This window comes from Schistocerca piceifrons, chromosome 4 (genome assembly GCF_021461385.2).
Source record: "Schistocerca piceifrons isolate TAMUIC-IGC-003096 chromosome 4, iqSchPice1.1, whole genome shotgun sequence".
In the NCBI taxonomy this organism is placed as follows: Eukaryota; Metazoa; Arthropoda; class Insecta; order Orthoptera; family Acrididae; genus Schistocerca; species Schistocerca piceifrons.
In genome coordinates this window covers 327,723,842-327,746,479 of record NC_060141.1, presented here as the reverse complement: position 1 = coordinate 327,746,479, position 22,638 = coordinate 327,723,842, and the positions used below count along the sequence as shown (strand labels likewise).

Here is a 22,638-nt window from a genome sequence, read left to right as displayed (position 1 = left end):
CTGTGCTGTTGAATGGTTGGAATGACATTGGTGCACAAAAGACTAACACAGCACATGCACCTGGACCCGCAGGATGCCTCTTCTCAAAGCAGTATGGTCCTACAATTAACGATGCCTTCAACTCACAATACACAGTCACCTTCGCAGAATGAAGTGATACCAATTAATGTGTGTGTGCAGATTTTCCATTGCCCATATTCTGCAATTCTGTGTACTCACATGTCTGTGGAGATGGAAATGGGCTTCTGTGGACACACAGAATGTTCCATGGCCATTCATTATCCGTTTCCATATGAGCCTAAAATTCCAGAGCAAATGTTTGTCTTACTAGCAGCTCAGCAGGAAGCAACTCCTGAACAATGGTGATCTTGAAAGGATAGCAAACGATGTTTCATAGGATTTTATGCACCATGCTTGCAAGCATGTCCTACATTCAAGCAATTCACTATGCACTGCATGTTTCCGGCCTCCTGCACATGTCCGACAGACATCAGAGCAACTGTCTTCCTCCGTTTGCCACATTGCACTTCCAAAGAACCTACCTGTTCGAATTTTGCAATCATTTTCTCCACACCATTAGCAGACACTGGATGAATGCCTTTTCTTTTCCCCCGTGAGTGTTCTGAACTTCTGCACGACTACTGGTGCACAGGCACAATTCTTGTAAAAGAGCTTTACTAGCAGCATGCAATCCTTCATGGAAACAGTCACAGTGGGCATCTTGAACACAACCTGAGGAACACCTGTGTGTGGCGCATCTGCTGGTGTGCATTTTCTGATACTTACAGTGCCATTTACTGATCCTATTTTTGGGGGGGTCCATGACATTTCTTCCTGCGTCAGTAATATGTTGTTCAAATTTGACATCATTCTGAACAGTGGTTCTCTTTGTACAGAATTTTGAAACTGGAACTTTATCATGGATACCCTGTACATACCACACACCAGTCAATACTAGGAAGAGCACAGTATTTAAAGGAGCTGCTAAGCAAGATTCTTAAACATTTATCCTAACAGGGCCACATGGGATGCTCCTGGTTATTGCAATGCCATTTTTCCATTTCTTTATGCTCTCAAAATGCTGCTAACTACTGTACTGGTGTCAAGGCATCTTAACAACCAGTATAAGGCCACATTCCAGGAAACTCAATATTCTTAAATGTAATTATTACGAATTACTTGTTACAGAGATCTCGTACTGTAGTGGCCACTTCCAGAGTTCAGGTATCCAAATTTATGACATGCAGTTCACATGTGAGCTAATGAAAATGAGAGAGAGAGAGATGTAAGTTGTAAAGGAAAAGTTATTAAAGAAGTAGATAGTTTCAAATATCTGGAAAATAAGCTAACCAGGAATGGAAATATCTAGGAACAAATTTCATAGAGGTTAGGAAATTGCCCAAAATTTTATTATTGTGTACCAGACATAATTAGGAATTGGAAAATAGCAGCCAAAGCAAAGATTGTGTTATATAAATCCTATTATCTACCAATTTTAACCTGTGGTTCAGAATACTGGACCTGTCAAAAGAAAGATACGAACAGAATACAATCGATTAGACGTGAGCTTTAGATAAGGGATCCTCGGTAAGACGAGAAGGGACAGGACAAGAAATGAAAAAATATGAAACACATTCCAGATCAACCCTCTAAAAGAAATCATGTACAGAAATAGGCTGAAATGATTTGGCCATGTTAAAAGATTGAGATACGAAAGACTACCAAGCAGGTCTCTAGGATGGACAGAAACAGGAAAAAAAATTGGAAGACCCTAAACAAGATGGAGAGACCAGGTGAAGGATGATGTGAATCAAAGAGGACTACAATGGGACAAAATGCTTTATGATAGACTGTGGGCCGAAAGAGAAGATTTGGAAGTTCTGCGAATGACTTGAATACACACAAATATATCAGGGAGAAGGGGAAAAAATGTTCACATGTTAGTAAAATCATCAAACAAAATTACTCATTTAGGACTGATTATTGTAATGTAAGTTCCTTTTAAACTCTACACAGCTTTGTCATCTGCAGTTAAGATTGAGAGTTTGGGGGCAGGGTAAGAAAACCTACAATGCACCAGTTAAATGTTTTAGTTACATCAAGGTGATGCATTTCTAAATGTGTTTCTTCCATCATGACTCCCATCACTGTTATGCCAAGGATATGTTCTGGCTGTAATTCTTAAAATAGATAATTAGGAAGTGCCTATAACTGCAAATAATATGTAACTATTAGTGAATAGAATAAGTAATACTAATGGCATGTGTATTCTATACTAATCTGTAGTGTATAAAGAAAAATATTAAGTTCAGTGACAAAGTTTTAGAAATACTTTAACAAACCAATATCACTCTGATAAACTGATGACTGAAATAGTTTTCTCAGTATTCTGCTTCTGTCTTAAGTTGTGCTCAATTTTACAATGATATTTTAATTATCACCTAATTAGTGGGCCAGAAAAATGCTTAGGTCTTAAAAAATGCTTACATTTAAGAGCACTGTTTTAAATCTGAAAATAAAAAGTAGTTACACAATGCTAAATCATAGTTACTGTGTAGAGAGGAAGAAAATCCAGGATTTGATTTATGAATAAAGGAAACACAACAGAGTGCAGATATAACTTGGGCACATGATCACTCTTGTGAAACAATGCCAGTTTATCTTTCGAGTAACTTGAGAGGCACTCCAAGCATAACAATGCACGGTAAAAACTCTTCTACAGACAGACTGTTGTCGTAAATTCCACATAGTATGAATACAGTTAATTAAGTGAGACTCTACATTTATGGTGGTAGAAATATGAATTATGAGCTGAGGTAGTTGAAATTTGTTTGCAAAAATGAAAACTGTTGTATCTTAAAGAAGGGTACTTAGTAAAACATTTTCGTAAGTACAATAATGCTGCAAATACCTCACAAGTTGCTAGCACGCCATTGGGATACATATTCTACATTAGTGAATACAGAAAATTAATTAAGATCATACATTTCCACAACAATCATTTTCTATCTACCTGAAAAATCTGGTCACTTGAAAAGAAAATGTAGCATTAGCACTACAGCTATACTGATCAAGAATATCAGAATTAGATAATTAATACTACTTATACACAAGAGAAGTCCATACTTTTGACTCAGTAGTTGGCTACTATGTAGCAATGTTCAGGTGTTTGGTGATTAAGACATTTGCCAGCAATTTTAGTGAGGTGAATAACAGATCTACATACACAAATTACACTGGACCTGTACTTACATGGACTCTACTTCAGCATTCATATCTAAATGTTCTATAATGCCTCATAACACATTAACTATAATGGCAGAAAGAAAATGAATCACAATGCTAAAGGTCCTCATTATACTCAGTCAGTCACATTAATGTGACCAACATCCATGTTCGATATCAATGTACAACAACCACTCACAGAAAGCAGGTGGCAGCAGTAGCAGTGGAGGGTATATAAAGCATGTTGGGGGACACTGAAACCAACGCAGCCTTTGTCATAAATGACAACGGCGAACAACAGCTGTGGAGATGTCTATAGGTAAAAAGACATGCTATTGTCGAGCAGCAGACCCCCAGATGAACTAAGGGGCTCCTCTACAACTATTCAGCGGATGTTGCTGCTTATGGGTCTCTGCAGCAGGTACTTGACTGCTGTTCACTGGCGATGAAATCTGGAATTTGCACACAAATACTGCAACTAGACACCCACTGAGTGGCAATAGGTGGCTTTTTCAGATGATTTACATTTTATGCTACATCAACCAGATGTCCATTGCACGTATGGCACGAAACATCTGAAAGCAAACACCCTGCAACAATTGTCGGAAGGATGATCTCTTCATTCTGAAAGGTACCATGGATCAACATAAGTATGCATCTATCTTTGGGGACCATGTCCATCCCTACATGCAATTTGTTTCTCCTCAGCACCATGGCACCTACCAGCAAGGCAATGCAACATGTCACACTGTTTGCAGTGAGTGTGCGTGGTTCAAAGAGCACCAGGATTAATTTACTGTATGCCCCTAGCCACAAAACTCCTAGGATTTAAACACAATCAAGAATCTGTGGGGCCACCTTGATTGGACTGTTCGTGCCTTGGATCCTCAACTGAGAGAACAAGCCAGCTGGCCGTGGCACTGGAGTCAGCAACGCTCCACATCTCTGTCAGTACCTTCCAGAATGTCACTGACAGTCTTTCTGTGGTCCGTGCTGCAAAATGTAGTTACATTCAGGCTTTCAACAGGTGGGCATGTTAATGTGACTGGAAAGTGTACAAGATAAAGTATCAGTATCAGGTGACACCATATAAAGTACTGCTGACTAGTATATGACACAAAAAACTGTTTCAGTATGTGCAATTACTGCTGACACAATATAAGCTGCGAAATTCATATTTCAATGTTTATATTTCCTGTATAATGTCCAAAGAAATTCACATCACTTAAAGTTTTGAATTTTGTTGTTACTAAATTACGTATATGAGCAATAATACCCTGACGATCCCTATCTCAGATTTTGAAAAGAGAAACAAAATATGTGTGTCAAGATGATTGAATCAGACCTCAGATATAAAAATGGGCTAGTCCTTTTTTCATCAAAGGATTTTCAACTTTCCGGTACAGGTGAGTTGTAGGGCAATGCATCACATCATTTTCAAATGCACAAATTTATACTATCATTCAATCTTAACGAGTTGTTTAATCATGTTTTAATAAGTCTGCAATGTATATAAAAAACAAAATACATATTTAAAAATACAAAATGTATGAACTTAATTATACAAATTGGAGCATTTCTGTTCTGTGACTACCTGATGCAGAATTTTATGAGGCACGTCGGAATTATAGAAGTATTGTCAGTGCACTGTTCAATACCTTGTTTGCATTTTATACAAAGTCTAGTCTCATTCAGCTGATATGTAACTTGTTCTGAATACAAAGTACTTAATTACACAACAAGCTGTTTTCAAGTCACTAATGCACAGTACTTGAGTTCCTGCTAATGCTGCACAAAATGTCAAAAAGTACACTGGAAGTGCTACTTCTAGTTCTCAAAAATGTTATTAACACACTAATTGACATTATCAAATTTTAAAGTTTGATTGTAGGACGGGTTATATTTGTCACTTCAACTGTTTAAATGGACAGAATCTTGCAGAACTATGAATCATGGCAAACCACATTCACAACCTTGAATCACTGCAACTAGTCTTTGTGATGTACTAACACAGCTATAAGGCTTGTTTTCACTTTACTTAGGCTCTAGTAAAATATTTGTGACAAATAAATGTGGTTCTTTACTCCTGTCTCTAATGCAAAAAAGCCACAAATGAATGAAATCACAAAACAAATAAATAAAAAATAAATAAATAAAAGTAGTGTGATAAGGGCACTGTAAGTAATCACACAGTCTTCATGCCAATATCACAAGGAACTGCAACAGGTGGAGATGAGTGGCGAACACGAACATCCCTCAAAAATGTTGCAATTGCATGGTAATAACCAGAGTTAGTCCATGTTTCATTGTGGCTACCATTTGCAAATTGTATTAACTGTTTGTGGTGACTACCACAACGTTGATGCAGGTCAGTCATCATTTGTGGTGGAACCAATCTATCAGCCAAGCCCGACAGAAAAAGTGTTGGGATTGGGACACAACCAATCTTATTGGTTGAAACAAACTGAAAGTAAAAGAAAAGAGAAATCACATATTTTCGTACTTCATACAATAAACACAAACTTAATTTAATCTAAGACAAAAGGACACTTTTTGTACAAAATCAAATAACTCACAACTAAATACTTTTATTGTTAATACTTTGGATTGAGAATCAATGAATTATAATACCTTATTCTTGTAAAAGCACAGAGGTAAATATTGCAAAATTCTCCAGCCGATAAGTACTTTTGCCATATCTGGAATACTTGTAAATGTATTCTCTACAATTAGGCACCATATTTTTGCAGAATAATCAGGGCTGGAGGCAACATCAATTGCAACAGCACCTCCTGAAAATGAAGAAAATAGTAAATGAAAAAAAAAAAAAGATTGTGATGCAAATAAAGTTATAATCAGTTGATGCTTCACAACAAAATACAAGTTCATTACTATAATAGAACTGGGGAGTCAATTAACAATTCACCTTATATTATGTGAAGAGTAAAAAACTGAAAATTGAAGGAGAATATTTTTTTTTTAAGATTACACAGTAAATAAAAAATTTGAACTCTTTTTCAGCATACACTTTTTAAATGGATGGATTTACCCAATTTTGGGATGTAGAATTCACTGGTAAAATCTGTTTTTCTCTAGCACTTCATATTTTATAGATACACAGTGGAATCGAAAACAGTACTGGCTAACATTAACGGAATTAAAACAAACAAGAAATACACTTTAAGAACTTCAGTACTCAATACTATTTAATATGTATACCATATTTACTCGAATCCAAGCCGCACTTTTTTTCCGGTTTTTGTAATCCAAAAAACTGCCTGCGGCTTAGAATCGAGTGCAAAGTAAGCGGAAGTTCTGAAAAATATTGGTAGGTGCCTCTACAACTAACTTCTGCCATCAAATATATGTAGCGCTACACAGGCATGCTTTGCAGACACAAAGATAAATACTGGCGCCAAAACCTCTGCGTCAGTAAATAAATTAAAAGAAAAGGTAGAAGAATGTAAACATTATGCCATGTATTCTTTCGTGTCGGCTGCTATCTCATTTAAATCCTGTCTGCCTAATAAACTATGAAACTAGAGTGAGACAACAGCAAATGCAGAAGAATATACATACCATGTCAGGTTTATATTCCTGTTATTCTTATGCTGAATAGTGATACAGTCAGAAATGAAGCACAACAACTGACTAGATTTTTAAATCTAAGATGAATCTAATTTCTGTGCAAAATGTAATGTACTAAATAGGCGTCTGCAAAGATTTTCAAACCGAGAAAATTTTTCACTAAACTCTCGTTCAGAACACCTATCATATGCAGTCTATTATTTGGTTCTTGTTGATGATTATCAAAGAAAGCTGCAGTGTAAGTAGGCCTAATAACAAATAGCAGTATCTTGCCATTGTTTCGCTTACGAGACAATTCCTCTCTTTTTCTTACTGTAAGCTGCGGAATGCGCACAATAGCAAGCCATGCCGCGAGCAGCAACAGGTCGTAAACACTCATTATCAGAATGTGACAAACAATGCATGACACAGTACAATAATGCATTTTCAGCTTAGACTGACCTAAACACCTATAACACAGAGAATGGCACTTATCAGATCAAAGAAAAATAAGCAATCGATTTGAACCAGACAAAGCACGTGAAAAAAGAAGGGTACCCGTATAAATACGGATGGAGCGCCTGACATAACAATGGCTACTTGGTGAAGCTTAACTGTTAAGGTTATGACTCGCACCAAACTACTGTAGCTGTATTTTCATCCATTCGACCTCAATTGTGTCTCATGTTACAATGAACCAACTTTGTTTCGATTTGGAGGTGCGGTCTACAACTTTCCTCTCCCCTTGAATTTCGAGTCTCAAATTTCTGTTGCGGCTTAGATTCGGGAAAATTTTTTTTCCTCGATTTTGAGTCTCATTTTTCAGGTGTGGCTTACATTCGAGTAAATACGGTGTATAAACATTATGCAAATATAAGGTCTAAATTAGTCCACAACATATTTTCAACTTTAAAGTTCTTTGATATTCAAAAAATGCAACAATGATGCTGCTCTTTTGTCTGCCATTTCAGCACTCTCCCTAATAAGATACTAGCATTAGTTGCTCGTCATCTACGGGTTAAGTGGCCTTGATGACAGTATTCCATCATATGGATGTCTTGGTTAAAGTGTTCACCATGCTTGCTGCTTATGGTTTCCAAATTTTCTGAAAGAAATCATGGTTGGAAAGTAAAAAGTGAATTTTAAGTGGCATTTTACATTCCATTTTCTTGCAGCTGCTGAAAAGATAATTCATGACGGAAACATAGTTGACATCCCGCCTGTTGCCTAAAAAGCCCTTCAGAATTGCATTGAAAGAGAACCAGCAGCTAATTCAATATATTTGAGTTTAGTATGAGTGGTTGGATCTTTCATCAATTTTTATTCTTTCAGCTCAATTGTGACAGGCACAACAAAAAAATGGTCAAACAAACATAAGAGTAAAGATGTCTTCCTTAAATGCTAGAAATAATTGTGGGTTGGTCAGTCGGAGGAGGGGAGGGGGGATGGGGAAGAGGGGGTGGGGGTGGGGGGGGTGGTAAGGGACTGAACAGTGAGGTCATCAGTCTCACAGTCAAGATTTCATTCACATGGAAGTGGTGACATCCATCAGCAATGTGATCAGATGAGGAAAGAACGTAGGAGAGGCAAAAGTGAGGCATTGAAGGCAATACTGATTCCAGATCTAAGAAACTATTTATGGTGAAGTAAATGTGTATGTATTAGATCAGTATGTAGGTTAGAGGACATAAGCGATATCCTAGGACTCAGCCATGGGAAGAGAAAACACCTCCACCCCCATCCAATCCCTGTCAACCAGTTTAAGGGTTGAGAGCTACAGAGCACAGAATGTCTTCTAGTTGAGAGATTCAAAACATAAAAAGAGAAAAGCTAAAAATGTAATTGACATCAAGTGGATCATCAATTAGTAAGCACAATGAGAAAAACAGTTAATGTAACAGTTGGGTTTGCCCAAGGCTCTGCATGTGGGGGGAGCAGGATGTTACACAGCCATCTACTCCCATCCTTCATAGGCAAAGTCTTAAAGAAGGGGAGAGTATCCACCATTCAACAGTATGACTAAGTTCAGGAAGAATGTCGTGAGTAGCAGAGAGAGAGCTTGGTGACAAGCCTAACATTGCTGAATGGCCTGGAGACTGCTTAGTGAGTCACTACATACTAAAACACAGTCAAGGAAGGCCTGTTTAATAAAACGGAGGGCTCTGTGAATGGCTATCAGCTCTGCTGTAAAACCCCGCATGTTCCTGGCAACAAATGGGGTTGCTGAACTGCAGTAGATGTAAAAGTATATTTCATCCTATCCACAGTTTCAGAGCCTGCAACTTTACAAGAAATGGAAGGAACAGAAGCTAAGGTCTATGAAAGAGAGGTGGAGGTCCTGTCAGAGGGCTGTAAGGTGCATTCCAACTGGTAATCTCATTCAAAGGCAGGTAGTAGGGCTTGATGCTTCACTTATACAAAAAGAATAGGATATTTTGGGTGATCAGGAAATTGTTATATTGTGATTGCATAGGAGGCCAAGAATTGGCACCGTCAGAACTGAAGGGGGAAGAGCCTTCCTTGAACAAGGAGACTGTCTATGGGACTAACCCGTAAGGCTAGTCTAATTCCACGATGATGGACTGGTTGTAACAACTGCAAAGCTGAAGTCACTGCAGAGCCAAAAACCTGGCAACTATAGCCCAAGTGAGACTGAACAAGATCCTGAAAGATATGGAGAAAAGTATGGAGATCTGCACCCCAAGAGGTGTGGGCAAGAAAGCAGAAAGCGTTAAGCTTTCACACACAGCTAGCCTTTAATTGATAGATACACGGCAACCAAGTCACCTTTTTGTCAAAGAAACTGGAAATGTGTAATCCAAAAAAATGGAGATGTGCAACTTTGTCTAAGTGCTGGGTACCCAAGTGGAGTCCTGGGTCTGGATGGACTGCAATATAATAACAAAAATTCACTATCCACATCTTTGCTTGAGAAAACTGGAAATCATGGGAATGGGTCCAAGTGGAGGCCCATCAGATGGCACCTTAGAATTCGTGTTTAGCCAAGGCTACAGAGTGGGAGCAGTACAAAATGTAAAAGTCATTGACATACAGCATGGCGGTGACCTGCTGCCCAAAAGAGGTCACTGATGGTGATGAGGAAGAGAATGACATGTAGCACAGAGCCCTGTGGAATGTCATATTCTTGGACCCATGGCGAGTAGACTGTATGACCAATTCTAACCCAGAATACGCAGTAGGATAAAAACTGATGAATAAAAATTAGTAGGGAGTCTTAAAAGTCACAGTATTGGAAGGTGAGTAAAATATGGCACAAATCAGTGTCGTACGATTTGTGTAGGTCAAAAAAGACTTCGACCCCAAAGTTTGAGAACACAGCATAACTAGTTGGCAACCATCCTTTCAAGCAGTTTTCAGAGTGCATTGGTGAGGCCAATTGGAAGGTAGATGTCAAGAGATTATGGGTTTTTGCCTGGTTTAAGGATTGGGATGATATACTATCACGCCATTGTGAAGCGAAGAAATCTTTGAGCCAATTATGGTTGAAGACTCTGAGCAGATGTAGTCTTTAGTAGCATTCAGGTAATGGATCACCTGACTGTGACTTGAATCAGGGCCTGGGGCCGTATCGTGGGATGAGACAAGAGCCCAAAGCAGATCCCAGTCAGTGAAAGGTTCATTATATGGTACAGCTTGGAGGGGAGTGAGACATATAGGGATGTCTTCAGCTTGTCGTTTCCGCACTAGAACGGTAGCTGGGTAAGGACACCAACGCTGTTGCACAGTGGGTCACAAAGTGTTCAGCAACAACAGATGCTTCGTTAAGAGCGCTTAGCCCACACCAGAGCTGAATAGGCATACTTTCCCAGGGAGGAGATGTAGTGCTCCTAGCATTCCTTATTACTGGTTCCATTAGAGAGTGGGTCTTAGCACAAAGTTGCTCGGAAGTGATAAGATTAGTCTGCGAAGAACATCAGTTGAAATGTTGCAGGGCTCTTTGGCGATCCTGAACAGGTACTGCAATGTCTTTGTTCCACCATGGCACTGGCCAGTGGTTGAGAGAATCTGTCGAAAGAGGAACAGCAGTTCCAGTGGCATGGGTGACTGTATCACACACATCTTGCACAAGCTTGTCGATGGAATCTGAGGGGGCGAAGGTAACAGCAAGGGCCAGTTAATACAGTTTATTAACCCTGAAAGTGAACAGAACAGTTGCAAGCTATTGCAATCCTGCAAATAAATTCAGTAATGCTCATTACCAGTAGTGTGTGTTAATGCACCCAGTGCGAAGTTGCATACCTGCAATTCTGCAATCACATAATGAAAACGGGCAATGATAAACTGACTAGTGTCCCCTTTCATACCTCGCTGTGCTCAATTGTCTATCACTTCGTTATTCTGGTCCAGATGTGCATTTATGCCCCATATCAACCCATATAATAGAATTCATCATAGAGTGTAGAATGTCTTCTGTTGCTGTGCACCAGCGAGCAGTTAGCATTAGAAGCAATCTTCGTTCCATTAAAAGATATTAATGGAGTGAGAAAACAGAGATGCTAGTAGGAACTGCGTCTTTCTGGAGCATACAGAAAATAGGGTGATTCCCAAGAGGACAAAGAAGTTGTCATTGAAAATTAATAATAGTAATGGAACAGTCTATAAGTTATTATTGGCACTGCAACTGTTGAGAACATAGAGCTGAGTTGCTTCTGAGACACAGAAGATGGTCAGATGTTGGACTGAAATTGTTTGTCTTCAATAAAAAATACTGGTACAGCTGTGTCTTTTATAGCACAATTTTTAACCTTCCTAAAAACTGTTCAACACTGCCTACACCTACACAAAATACTCTCATTAAAGCAGTGCTGAGACTTTCTCACTTGTCATTCCATCATTCACAGTCAATTGCATGGTCATTTGGAGCCACAACTGACGAAGAACAAAATCAACTGGGATATAGAGAAGATTTTACAAAATGGCAGATTGGGAAACTTGTAGGTGTGTAGGTTTGCTGGACCTTGTCATTACGAGTTGGTCAGCACAGCCCTGCACACGCAACCGTTCACAAGGATGAGAGGGGGGGGGGGGGGGGGAGAGGGGGGCATTTACAAAGTGACTAGACTGTTAAAAGAATGCTCAACAGCATGGGAGCTAAGTGACATTCATAAACCTGTCCTCGCAGTGCCAACTAATAGGAATATTTGGGCTTCTATCATGAGCTACTGAAGTGGACTGTGCACAGTCTACACAGGAGCACAGAAACAAACCAAACACAAACCAAACACAAAACACCATGTCTACAAAAACAATTGACAGGGCACAAGGAGGATGCACCTGAATGATTGGGAGTGGACAAGGAAAGGACACAAGGAAGAGATGGGGCTGTCCAGAATCCAGAAGCATAAAGTACAGCCTTTACATCACAGCAGCAATAGTAATACCTGATGATAGCACCAAGGTACATTATTGAAAAATTTGTGCCACCAAGGCACACATACAGACATGCATACTGGAGATATGGTTTTACAGATACACCACCAGGATAATCTGAAAATTTTTCCAGGTTTTGTTTATTATTATTGAATATTCAGGCTCCGCCTCTTTTTACTCATTTCAATATAAATTGGCATTTTGTTGACTACTGTACTCCATGCATCAAGTAAATAATGACCACAACATGTTGTATGCTCATTTTAACACATAGTTTATCATTATTAACTTCTACAAATATTATATCACAATGATTGGAAGTCAAAGCAAGCTCATGTGAGGGTTCCTCACACATTTACCATTGTTGCATTCTGACTCAATATAGCAAGTAGTATTGCCAGCGAGCAGTAATAATGATCATTCCAAGGACACTGTAGAGCCAAGAACTTACAGTTAAAACTGCACACAAGCTATTGTATGGTTTTTGCTACTTAAGTGTCCAGTAAATGATATACAGTCAAAAAGCTCACCATGAGTAAATTCTGAAAAATCTAACTCTTAAAACTTTTTTGCTCTACCTTTGTTTATACTTTCATAGCTCAGAATGAGGATATTCCTGAATATTTCCATATGATATTTCTTGTCTGGGAGCAGTCCACACATTAATTGAAGACTTACTCCTACCGAGAGTTCTCTATTTTGTATATTTCCAGTCCAATAACTTAGTTTTATCACAGATTCAAGAACTCAAAAGTCATGAAAAGAGCAATGCGGTCATTTCTTAGATTAAGAGACTCACTGATGGAGTGAAGGTTGAAGTTTCTTGAAACTAACAAGAATGGTTACAAATTAATCATCAAGTTGCCATATGTTAGACTAGCTGGTTTTTTTTTTTTTTTTTTTAATTTTCAATTTTTTAATTTTTTTAGCTTCTGATGTTAGAAAAGCCCTTGAGAATTTTAGTCTGCTTTGCATTAGTACCATTTCCGCATACTGCCCTGGTACCACAGTTGAAAAATTTAGCTGAATGATTATGGTATCAAAAAACTTCTGATTGTAGAAAACGACAATAATTTACTTTCTGCATAGCTTGTTCCTTGAAATTCGATCCTTGTAAGAAATAAAGCAGGACTAAAGCTTTAAAATGGCAAACTTTTTTCAATTTCAAGAAGCATGTCAAAACATACTTCCACAAATCATTCTGCACAATATTCTTACAATCTTCGATAAATAAAAATTAAAAGTAGTCTTGTTCCCAGCTTGACTGAACTGATTGTGATTAGATTCATTTATTGTTGCATAAAATTATTCAATGTCTGCAGAAAAGAACTCGTGTAGCTATTTCACAGGTGGTGGTGTTAATTCTAGGTTCTTATGAATAAAAACTGGTACCAGGAAGGCTGAGGTTTGGGATAATTTCAGGGTAACATTTTCATAAAACAAAATTGCCACCCTCAAACAACTGACTCACAAAGGAAGGTCCCCAGGGGTAGGATTGACTTTTTGAATCTGTATATGGCAATGTAGGTTATTGTACCAGATACTACACCCTGCAGCCATTCATCAAAGTGGGCCCACATTTGCAAATACTCAATGAAAAAATAAATTAATTAAAAGTAAAGACTCATAATTATGTGTGATGCTCTACAGCCTTAAAAATATTAGTATATCATGCAGAGTGGCAGCACAGTGTAGTGGTTAAGGTATAGTCCTGACGTGCAGAAGATTGTCTTCGGATACTGTCAGGTGCTTTGAAATTTTTTATTTGTAAATCTTTACCGAAATGACTTCCATCATTATATCCACTTAATTGGTTTAAATGTCCTTTTTAATTTCTAATCTTTTGCTGCATCATTTTCATCATCATACAGACTTTTTAATTTGCTTCCATTTTTAATTGTTATCACTCTTTATTCATTCTGTATCTTTGTGCATGCAATTTTATTTTTATTTATTTATCTATCATAATATTTTAGCATTTAAAATTTCTGACCTAATGGTTAAAACACAAAAGGCAAAATAATCTGTTTATATCGCTTATGCAATGGGGTAAAAAATGTGTTTCTCACTACATGACATACAGACATTTAAAAGATAAACTCTTGTTGCACTATGGATAAAATAATGCATACAAACAAGTAAACAAAGGAAGGGATGATAAATAACACGAAATTCAACCAAAATCAGAAACAGAAATAATGAATTCAATAACATGGATGAAAATATAGTGTAATAAACTGGGATAAATGAAGTAGAAGTTAATATCTATAGAAAAATTTTAAAATCACTTGGATAAAGAATCCAAATTAAAAATAGCAGGAAGAAACAATGAGAGCAAATGAAAAAGTCAATAAGATGATTAAAATTTTGTGACAAACAATTAGAATAAAAAATACATTTAAAACTATTAATTGAATAAAAATACATATAAAAGTTAGTTCCATAAATAATTAAAAATGAAAAAGTTCAAAACACTTGACAGTATTCAAAACCACAATCTCCTACATGTAAGGTATGTATCTTAACCAAAATGCTACACCAGCACTGCTCTGCATGATACAACATCTTAAGCTCTAGAGCAGGGTTTCCCAAACTGTGTTAAACCAGAAGTGAAAAAGCGTTCTGTGAAAAACTACTGAAAGCATTGTGGTTTTTTCTGATAGTTTGATGATACTAATTATTTTTCAAAAAAATTATTGCAATTTCTTCATTATTAGTTATGATTTAAAACTGAAGTAATCACCAAAGAAAATAATTTTTCCTCACTTTTAAAAATTTTATTAACCATCAAGGTGTCCCATCACAATACCAGGATTCTCAAAATGTTACAACAAGGATTGGTTTGAGAAACCCTGCTCTACTGAATCATGCAAAATACTGAAATTTTTTTTCAATGATTACACAGAAATGAGGGAACACTTTGATCAATGGCTGCATACTGTGATACTTGGGACTCTAAACTACATCATTATAGAGCTAGTTTAAAAAGAAGTCAAGCCCATACCTGGGGACCTCTCCTTGTGAAGTATCTCCTGCACCACATCTCCACATACCTCCAATTCTCAGACAAACTGTACTAACCAGCATTGCTCTTATTACTCAGTGTCATCCTGGAATGGAATAACTTAATCACATCCTTATCAGAGCTTTGATTACTTGTCTTCATACCTTGAAATGGGGAACACATCCTACCCATAATACTTCCAGTCTCTCTCCAAGTCGTATTCTACTGCCCACTCAATCTACAAAATATCCTAGTCAATCCTTATGCCACAACTGCTACTAATCCTTTTACACAAATGTCATAACTGTGGAAGAACCTGCTGAAAGACCTGATCTAAGTTCCTACCCATCTCATCCTATTCCAGTCCTGTCACAGCCATGTCCTACTGTATTTGAGGCAAGACCACCTGTGTAAGCAATAATGTCAGATAATAGCTTTCACAGTCTTTCATGTGGGCATGGATACCAATCAACTGTTCATCCGAATTAGTGGCAACAAGCAAACAGTAATCAAAAGCTGAGTTGACCACTCTGTGTCAGAAAACGTTGCTGAACACAACATCCTCAACTACAATGGTTACTTCACGATCTGGACCTGTTGGTCTTGAGTAGTAGCAGTTTCTTTGACCTATGTAGAAAGGAACTATCACTGCTACACATCTCTAAATTCTCCTGGCTTCCCTCTCTGTTAGTCTGTGACACACCCTTCTTCACCCCTGTCTTCATGCCCCACCTACATTCCCACTTCACTACACCAATTTACATTGACACTTGCCTCTGCTGTAGTCACCCTCTTTCTCTGTTCTATCCCCTTTTCCCAATCCCCTCTCCCATTTCATTATATGTCACACGTAACTCCCCGTGTCTGTGTCAGTACAATATTCCTATCCCATTTCCTCACTGCCTCGCACTCTTAGTCCTCAGCCAACCTTCCCCTCTCCCACCCCAACTCCTTGCTCTTCTTGTTTCACCCGACACAACCCCTCATCCTACATGAACATCAGCACTAGGATAGTGCTGGAATCATGATCCTGCATCTGAGCAATTTGTAATAATTAACTCTGAAGGAGGACATTGTCTAAAAGCTACGTAAAGTTTTCAATCTGCTCGATGTCTCCTACTACATATTGTCTGGTTATCTTTACTACCATTACTTGTATTCCCCCATGTTCTTCCCATTATCACAACAATATTACTCTCACAATAATAAAACAAATCAGTTTGGTTTGAAACCAAGTACATTAAAGAACTTTTAAAAAATAGAGTAATTAGGAAATCGTGTATTAGAAAGATGGCAATTCTTTCAGACACACAAAAACAAACTATCCAATTCTGATTTGACCAACCTAATTCAGGAGTTGTATGGTATGTCTAAATGTTTCAATGGAAAAACAGGGATACAAGACTAAGATTGCTTTATGTTTTGCTTATGTCCAACTGAAGTACATTTTCTATAAATGAAGTATTAAAGATAAGTCACTGCAAAACTAAATATTATATGAAAACCATGCATGTAACTTTCTAGGACAACAATGGGGAAATGTAACCAGAACACACAGAACTAGCTGTGCCAAAATCTCATCAAAAAAGGGACCTAGCAGGCAAACAGTGATGAATTTTGCTTTCAGTTAATGGCATAATTGGGTTCACTAAGGATCAGTAATCCAGAACAAATTGTTGGCTGGCTTAACAATGAACCATAGTAAAAAGATAGGATTAGGCCTCTACGATCCCACAGTTACTTTTTCCTCCATATTCTGTTGAAAAGCAGGACTGCTTGTCACACAGCAGCGTCTTGGCACTGGATTTGAATGAACATTTTCAGTGCATATCAAATTGAAAATGCCATGCGACAGTTAGCTCAGTTACTACAGTTACAAATATCACGGGAGAAGTTCTGCGCCTTCAATATAATACGTTAATATTTGTTTAATTATGGGTTTTATCCACCATTTCAAACTTTCCTAGTTCTCTTTGCACACACGTGCCAAAAGATGAAGTTTTAATCTAATATCAAAAGCAACCTAAACATCTTTCACCATAAAAACATCAGCTTCACTGATAATACTTTATCATGTGTAGCAGAATAATTTAAAAAGGAAGCTGCTCTTTCCTGTGCTAATCTCTTTACCTCTTCATATCTATTAATCCCACACTTTTAGCATGGTCTTTTTCTGATCAGTGAATGTCGGCTAACTTCAGGCTGCTATGGATGCTTTATGCTTGTTGGCAACGTCACCTATGTACCAATTTTGTGTGCTGTAGCAACACAAATTTATTTCTTTATAAGCTATAAGTTAGCTGTCATGGGTGGAGGAGACAGGCTTGTCACAGCAGCCAATGTGCTACGAGCCAATTGCAAGTGTTCGCACTCAGCACTTGTGGCAGAAAGGTCACCTTGAAGTATGTAATTAGTAATATTATCAATATACTGAATAACCTGTATTGCATACTACAAAAACCTAATCAATATAAATGTCTGTCTACATTTACAAACATACCCTTCAACCCACTATACAGTGCGTGGTGGAGGGTACCCTATACTACTACTACTAATTTCCTTTCCTGTCTCACTTTCAGATAGAGCAGGCAATAAATGACTATCTATATGCCTCTGTATGAACCTTAATTTCTTGTATCTTATCTTTGTAATCATTGTACAAAACTTATGTTGGTGGCAGTTGGATCATTCTGCAGTCAGCTAGAAACACCTGGTTCTTTATATTTTCTTAATAGTGTTCCTTGAAAAGAATGTTGCCTTCCTTCCAGCAAGTCGCATCTGAGTTGCCGAAGCATACCCATACCACTTGCATGTTGTTCAAGTTTACTGGTAACAAAGCTAGCAGCCCACATCTTTCTCTAATCTGACCTAATGGGACCCAAAACCGAAAATGTAAAGAAATAGGCATTCGAAGCTGACTGCAGAACGATCCTACTGCCACCAACAAACTTTTGTATAAGGGCCACAAATTAAGGCTCATGAAGAGGCATATAAACAGTCATTTTCCCGTTGCTCTATATGTGGGTGAGACAGGAAAGGAAATGAGTAGTAGTGGTATAGGTTATCCTCCACCATGCACTGTATGGTGGGTTAAAGAGTATGTATGTAAATGTAGACATATGTAGATGTAGATTAGTTTTTTGTACTCAAGAATAGGGTGCACAAGCATCCTATATGGGGTCTCCTTTACAGATGAAGCACGATTTGCTAAAATTTTCCCAATAAACCGATGTTGAGTATTCACCTTCCCTACCACAATCCTCACATGCTCATTCCATTTCATATCGCTTTGCAAAGTTATGTCCAGACATTTAAACAGCATGACTGTGTCAAATACGACACTACTAATGCTGTTTTGAGCATTATTAGTTTGTTTTTCCAACCCACCTACTTTAACTTACATTTTTTTACTTACATTTGGAGCCAGCTGCTATTCATCACACACACTAGAAATTTTGTCTAAGTCATCTTCTACCATCCCACACTCATCTTCAGCACCCTGCTGTACATCACATCATCATCAGCAAACACCTGCAGATTGCTGCTCACCCTGTTTGTCAGATCATTACGTACAAAGAGAATAACAGCTGTACTGTCGTAATTTCCTGGGGCACTCCTGACAATTACCCTTGTCTCTGATGAACATTCGCCACCAAGGATAACATACTGGGTTCTATTACTTAAAAAGTCTTCGAGCCACTCGCACATCTGGGAACCTACTCCATATGCTCATACCTTCATTAACAGTCTGAAGTGGGGCACGGTGTCAAATGCTTTTTGGAAATCTAGGGATAAAGCATCTGCTTACTGTCCTTTATCCATAGTTCGCAGGATATCATGCCAGAAATGAGTTTAACACAAATGACGCTTTCTAAAACTGTGCTCATTTGTCGACATATGCTTTCTAGTCTCTAGAAAATTTATTATATTCAAACTCAGAATATGTTCGAGAATTCTGCCGCAAACCAAAGTTCTTGTCCGTTATATCAAAGTTTCTTATTAAACATTATTTTTCATAATTTGCTTTCTTGCAATTCCAATTAACATGAATTAATTTCCTATTTTCTGCCATACCTTTATGGCTCTCCTGTAAACTGCATTTCAAATGATTTAAGTTTGCTAATTCCAGGAAATTATAGTTCACAATTTTCCCTGGTGTCTTATGGAAGTGTCTTCTTGTAATTACTCAACAGAAATGAACAATAACAATAGTGTGTGAAATACAATAGCCTCCCAAAAGTCAGCCCACAACTGAACGAAAAAGGATTTAACTTAAAGCTGCAAATCTGCTCCCAGAGGGGTTGGGGAGAACAGGAGGTAGGTAGCTGCATCCCCCCCCTCCCCCCTCCAACTGCATGATCTGCATGTTTATTATCAAGGATACCTACATGGCCGGAAACCCATAGAAAATCAACCAAACAAGCTACATCACCAAGAGGTGGTCTTGGATGGCAGAGACCAATGGGTGGTGAGGAAAAACACCAAGCCATAGCCTGAAGGCCACTCATTGAGTCCATACATATCAAAACTTGGATTACAGAAGATTGTTTAATGAAGTAGAGAGTCCAATAGATGACCATCAATTCTGCAATAAATACCCCACACATGGCAGGTGAGAGATGGTGTTCCATACCAACAGAAGATGTGAAGGCATATCCCACATGATTGAAAATCAAGAGTCATTGGTGTAAAAACCTGGAATCATGAAACTAATGTAAGAGCATTCGGAACAAGCAATAGAATGTCATTGGAGAGATGGATGCTTTCGGACACTGGAAGAGATTCATCAGAATTCGGGGTCCAAAACTAACCAAAGGGGGTAGTCTGAACAGAACTTGGGGAAAGGACAAGGAGGGGAGATGGAAATCACACCAGAGACAAGCATGGTGTAGCCCAACCGGTAAACCCATCCGACGGCAGGCTGTGGGTGGGTGACATCTTAAGGCCATGAAAAGAATAGAATACAAGGATTGCCAAGGGGAAGAGCAGATAGTGATGGCATAGGAAACTGGGGACTGGGACAGCCAAAGCGAAATGCATGGGATACCAGTGTCACCCAGAAGACTATTGAAAGGGCTAGTGTGACAGGCATTGGTGGCTACATGGATACCATGATAGTGAACTGGGTCCAAGAGAAACAGTGTGCAAGGGGCAGCTGATCCATAAGCTTGGCAACCATAGTCGAGATAAGGCACAAATAATACCGAATAAAGATGGAGAAGTGTCTAACGATCCATGCTCCAAGAGGTGTTAGTGAGGAAGTGAAGGACATTGAGTTTACGAAAACAGCCAACCTTCGGACGACAGATATGGGGCAACCAAGTAAGCTTGTTGTCAAAAAGAAGACTCAAGAAACAGAACTGGGGGACCACTGTCAGGTGTTGGGCATCGACGTAGAGCTCCAGATCAGAATGGACCGTATTACTGCAACAGAAACGTGCCGCCCTCGACTTAAGGGGAGAGAATTGAAAACTGTGGGAGAGTGCCCACATGGAAGCGCACCCTGGAACTGGCATTCCACAGAGGACACCGACTAGGAACTAGCCCAAATATAGAAATCATCCACATACAGAGCAGGGGCGTCCAACATCCAGCTGAGACTAGAAGTCCATTAATAGTGATGAGAGAAAGGAGGACACTTAATATGGAGTCCTGTTGAATGTCATTCTCCGAAGAGTGCTTGAAGCTGATAACGGTACCAACCCAAATTCTGAAAGACCGGTGAGACAGGAACCAGTGAATAAAATTTGGGAAGGGGTCCAAAGACACCACTAGTGGAGTTCAAGTAGGGTGTGATGGTGCCAAGCTGTGTCGTCAGCCTTACGAAGATCAAAGAAAACTGTGACAAGATGGCAGTGCTGTTTGAAAGGCCTGGTGAACTGCAGTTTCCAATCAAAGCAGGTTATTTATCAGAAACTGCACCTCCCGAAAGTCACACTGGTAAGGAAATAAAAGGCTCCAAGATTCAAGAACCCAACTGAGCCAATGAGCTGCCATCTGTTCAAGTAACATTGGTCTGGCTCATAGCCTAGTAACTGTCATATGATGATGGATTCTTCATGGGCTTAAGGACAGGAACCACCATACTGTCTCTCCATTGAAAAACATCTTGGTGCCAAGTATGGTTAAACGCCTGGAGAAGATATTGTTGTTGTTGAGGACTGAGGTGTTGAAGCAATTGGTTATGGATGGAATCAGTTCCAGAGGCTGAATTGTGGGAAGAAGAGAGGGCCAGAAGAACTTCCCATTCTCTAAAAGGTTCATTATTGCACTCTGCCTGACAAAGGGTAAAACATAAGTGAGAAGCTTCAGCCTGTTGTTTCTGGAAGAGGAAGGTGTTGACTAGGAGGCTGACATCAATTCTGTCACAAAATGGGTCGTGAGGTGTTCTGCGAAAATTGATGGACCTGTACAAAGGCCACCTGGGAGGGCAGGGCCTGGAGTGGAAGACTATTGCTGACAACCTTGGAGGGTGGAGAGTGTAGCCACAACCATGACAAAGGGACAGAAGAACATATGGAGGAGAAACTGTTCCCAACACACCCACTTGCTCTGTTTTATTAAGTAACGGGCTTTGGCTTGGTTGGTTGACTGACTGATTGATTTGGGGAATGGGGTCAAACAGCAAATTCATTGGTCCCATCGAGTAAGGGAAGGACTGGGAAGGAAGCCGACTGTGCCCTTTTAGAGGAACCATCCTGGCATTTGCCTGAAGTGATTTTAAGGAAATCATGGAAAAGCTAAATCAGGATAGCTGGACGCGGGTTTGAACCGTCATCCTCCTGAATGTGAGTCCAATGTACTAACTACAGCACCACCTCACTTGGCAGGCTTTTGCGTGAAGACATTTATAGGTAATAAGAGTGGCAGAGGACAGGTGCCACTTAAGATATTGCAACATGGGATGGCTATCAAAGATGGTGATGGCAATGGTTGTGCTCCACCATGGAGATGGCCCGTGCGAATGGCACTCGTCGAATTATCTTATCAAACAGATCATCAATGACTACATCAGTACTACCTGACAAAAAAGGTGTAAAAACTACCTGGGAAGAATATAGACACCAGTCAGCTTAATGGAAAGCCCAGTAGGATAACTTGTACATCGGGAGATAGAAAGGGAACGAGAGAATCAACGGGAAGTGGATACCATCACAGATGTCACTGTGTGGCCACCAGAGTAAGGAAGGAAGAAGGGTGGAGGAAGTGAGCAAAAGATCAATGGCAAAGAAAGTGTCATAGATGGGACTAAAATGAGTAGGGGCATCATCATTAAGAAGGCACAGGTCATGGTCCACAAGCGATTGGTGTACGGGGAGCCCCTGACTAGATGAAAAGCACTGCCCCACAAATTAAAATCACCAACGAGGAGGAAGGGAAGGAGGAGTTGCTGAAGGAGAGTAGTTATTGCACATGGGCGTAAACGGCCTGGTAGGAGGGAGATAGAGATA

The 22,638-nt window shown here is 39.1% G+C and overlaps 1 protein-coding gene across 1 annotated transcript in view; it reads right to left on the bottom strand.

The window, feature by feature from the left end:
- Nucleotides 1-2,671: 2,671 nt before the first annotated feature.
- Nucleotides 2,672-22,638, bottom strand: part of LOC124796336 (protein ABHD13) — a 56,893-nt gene continuing 36,926 nt past the window's right edge. The window contains exons 4-5 of the mRNA XM_047260472.1: nucleotides 5,857-6,017; nucleotides 2,672-5,689 (exon numbers count right to left, since the gene is read on the bottom strand). Of these exons, the coding sequence (XP_047116428.1) occupies nucleotides 5,411-5,689; nucleotides 5,857-6,017 (440 nt within the window). The 3' untranslated portion in view covers nucleotides 2,672-5,410. The remainder of the gene's footprint in view (nucleotides 5,690-5,856; nucleotides 6,018-22,638) is intronic.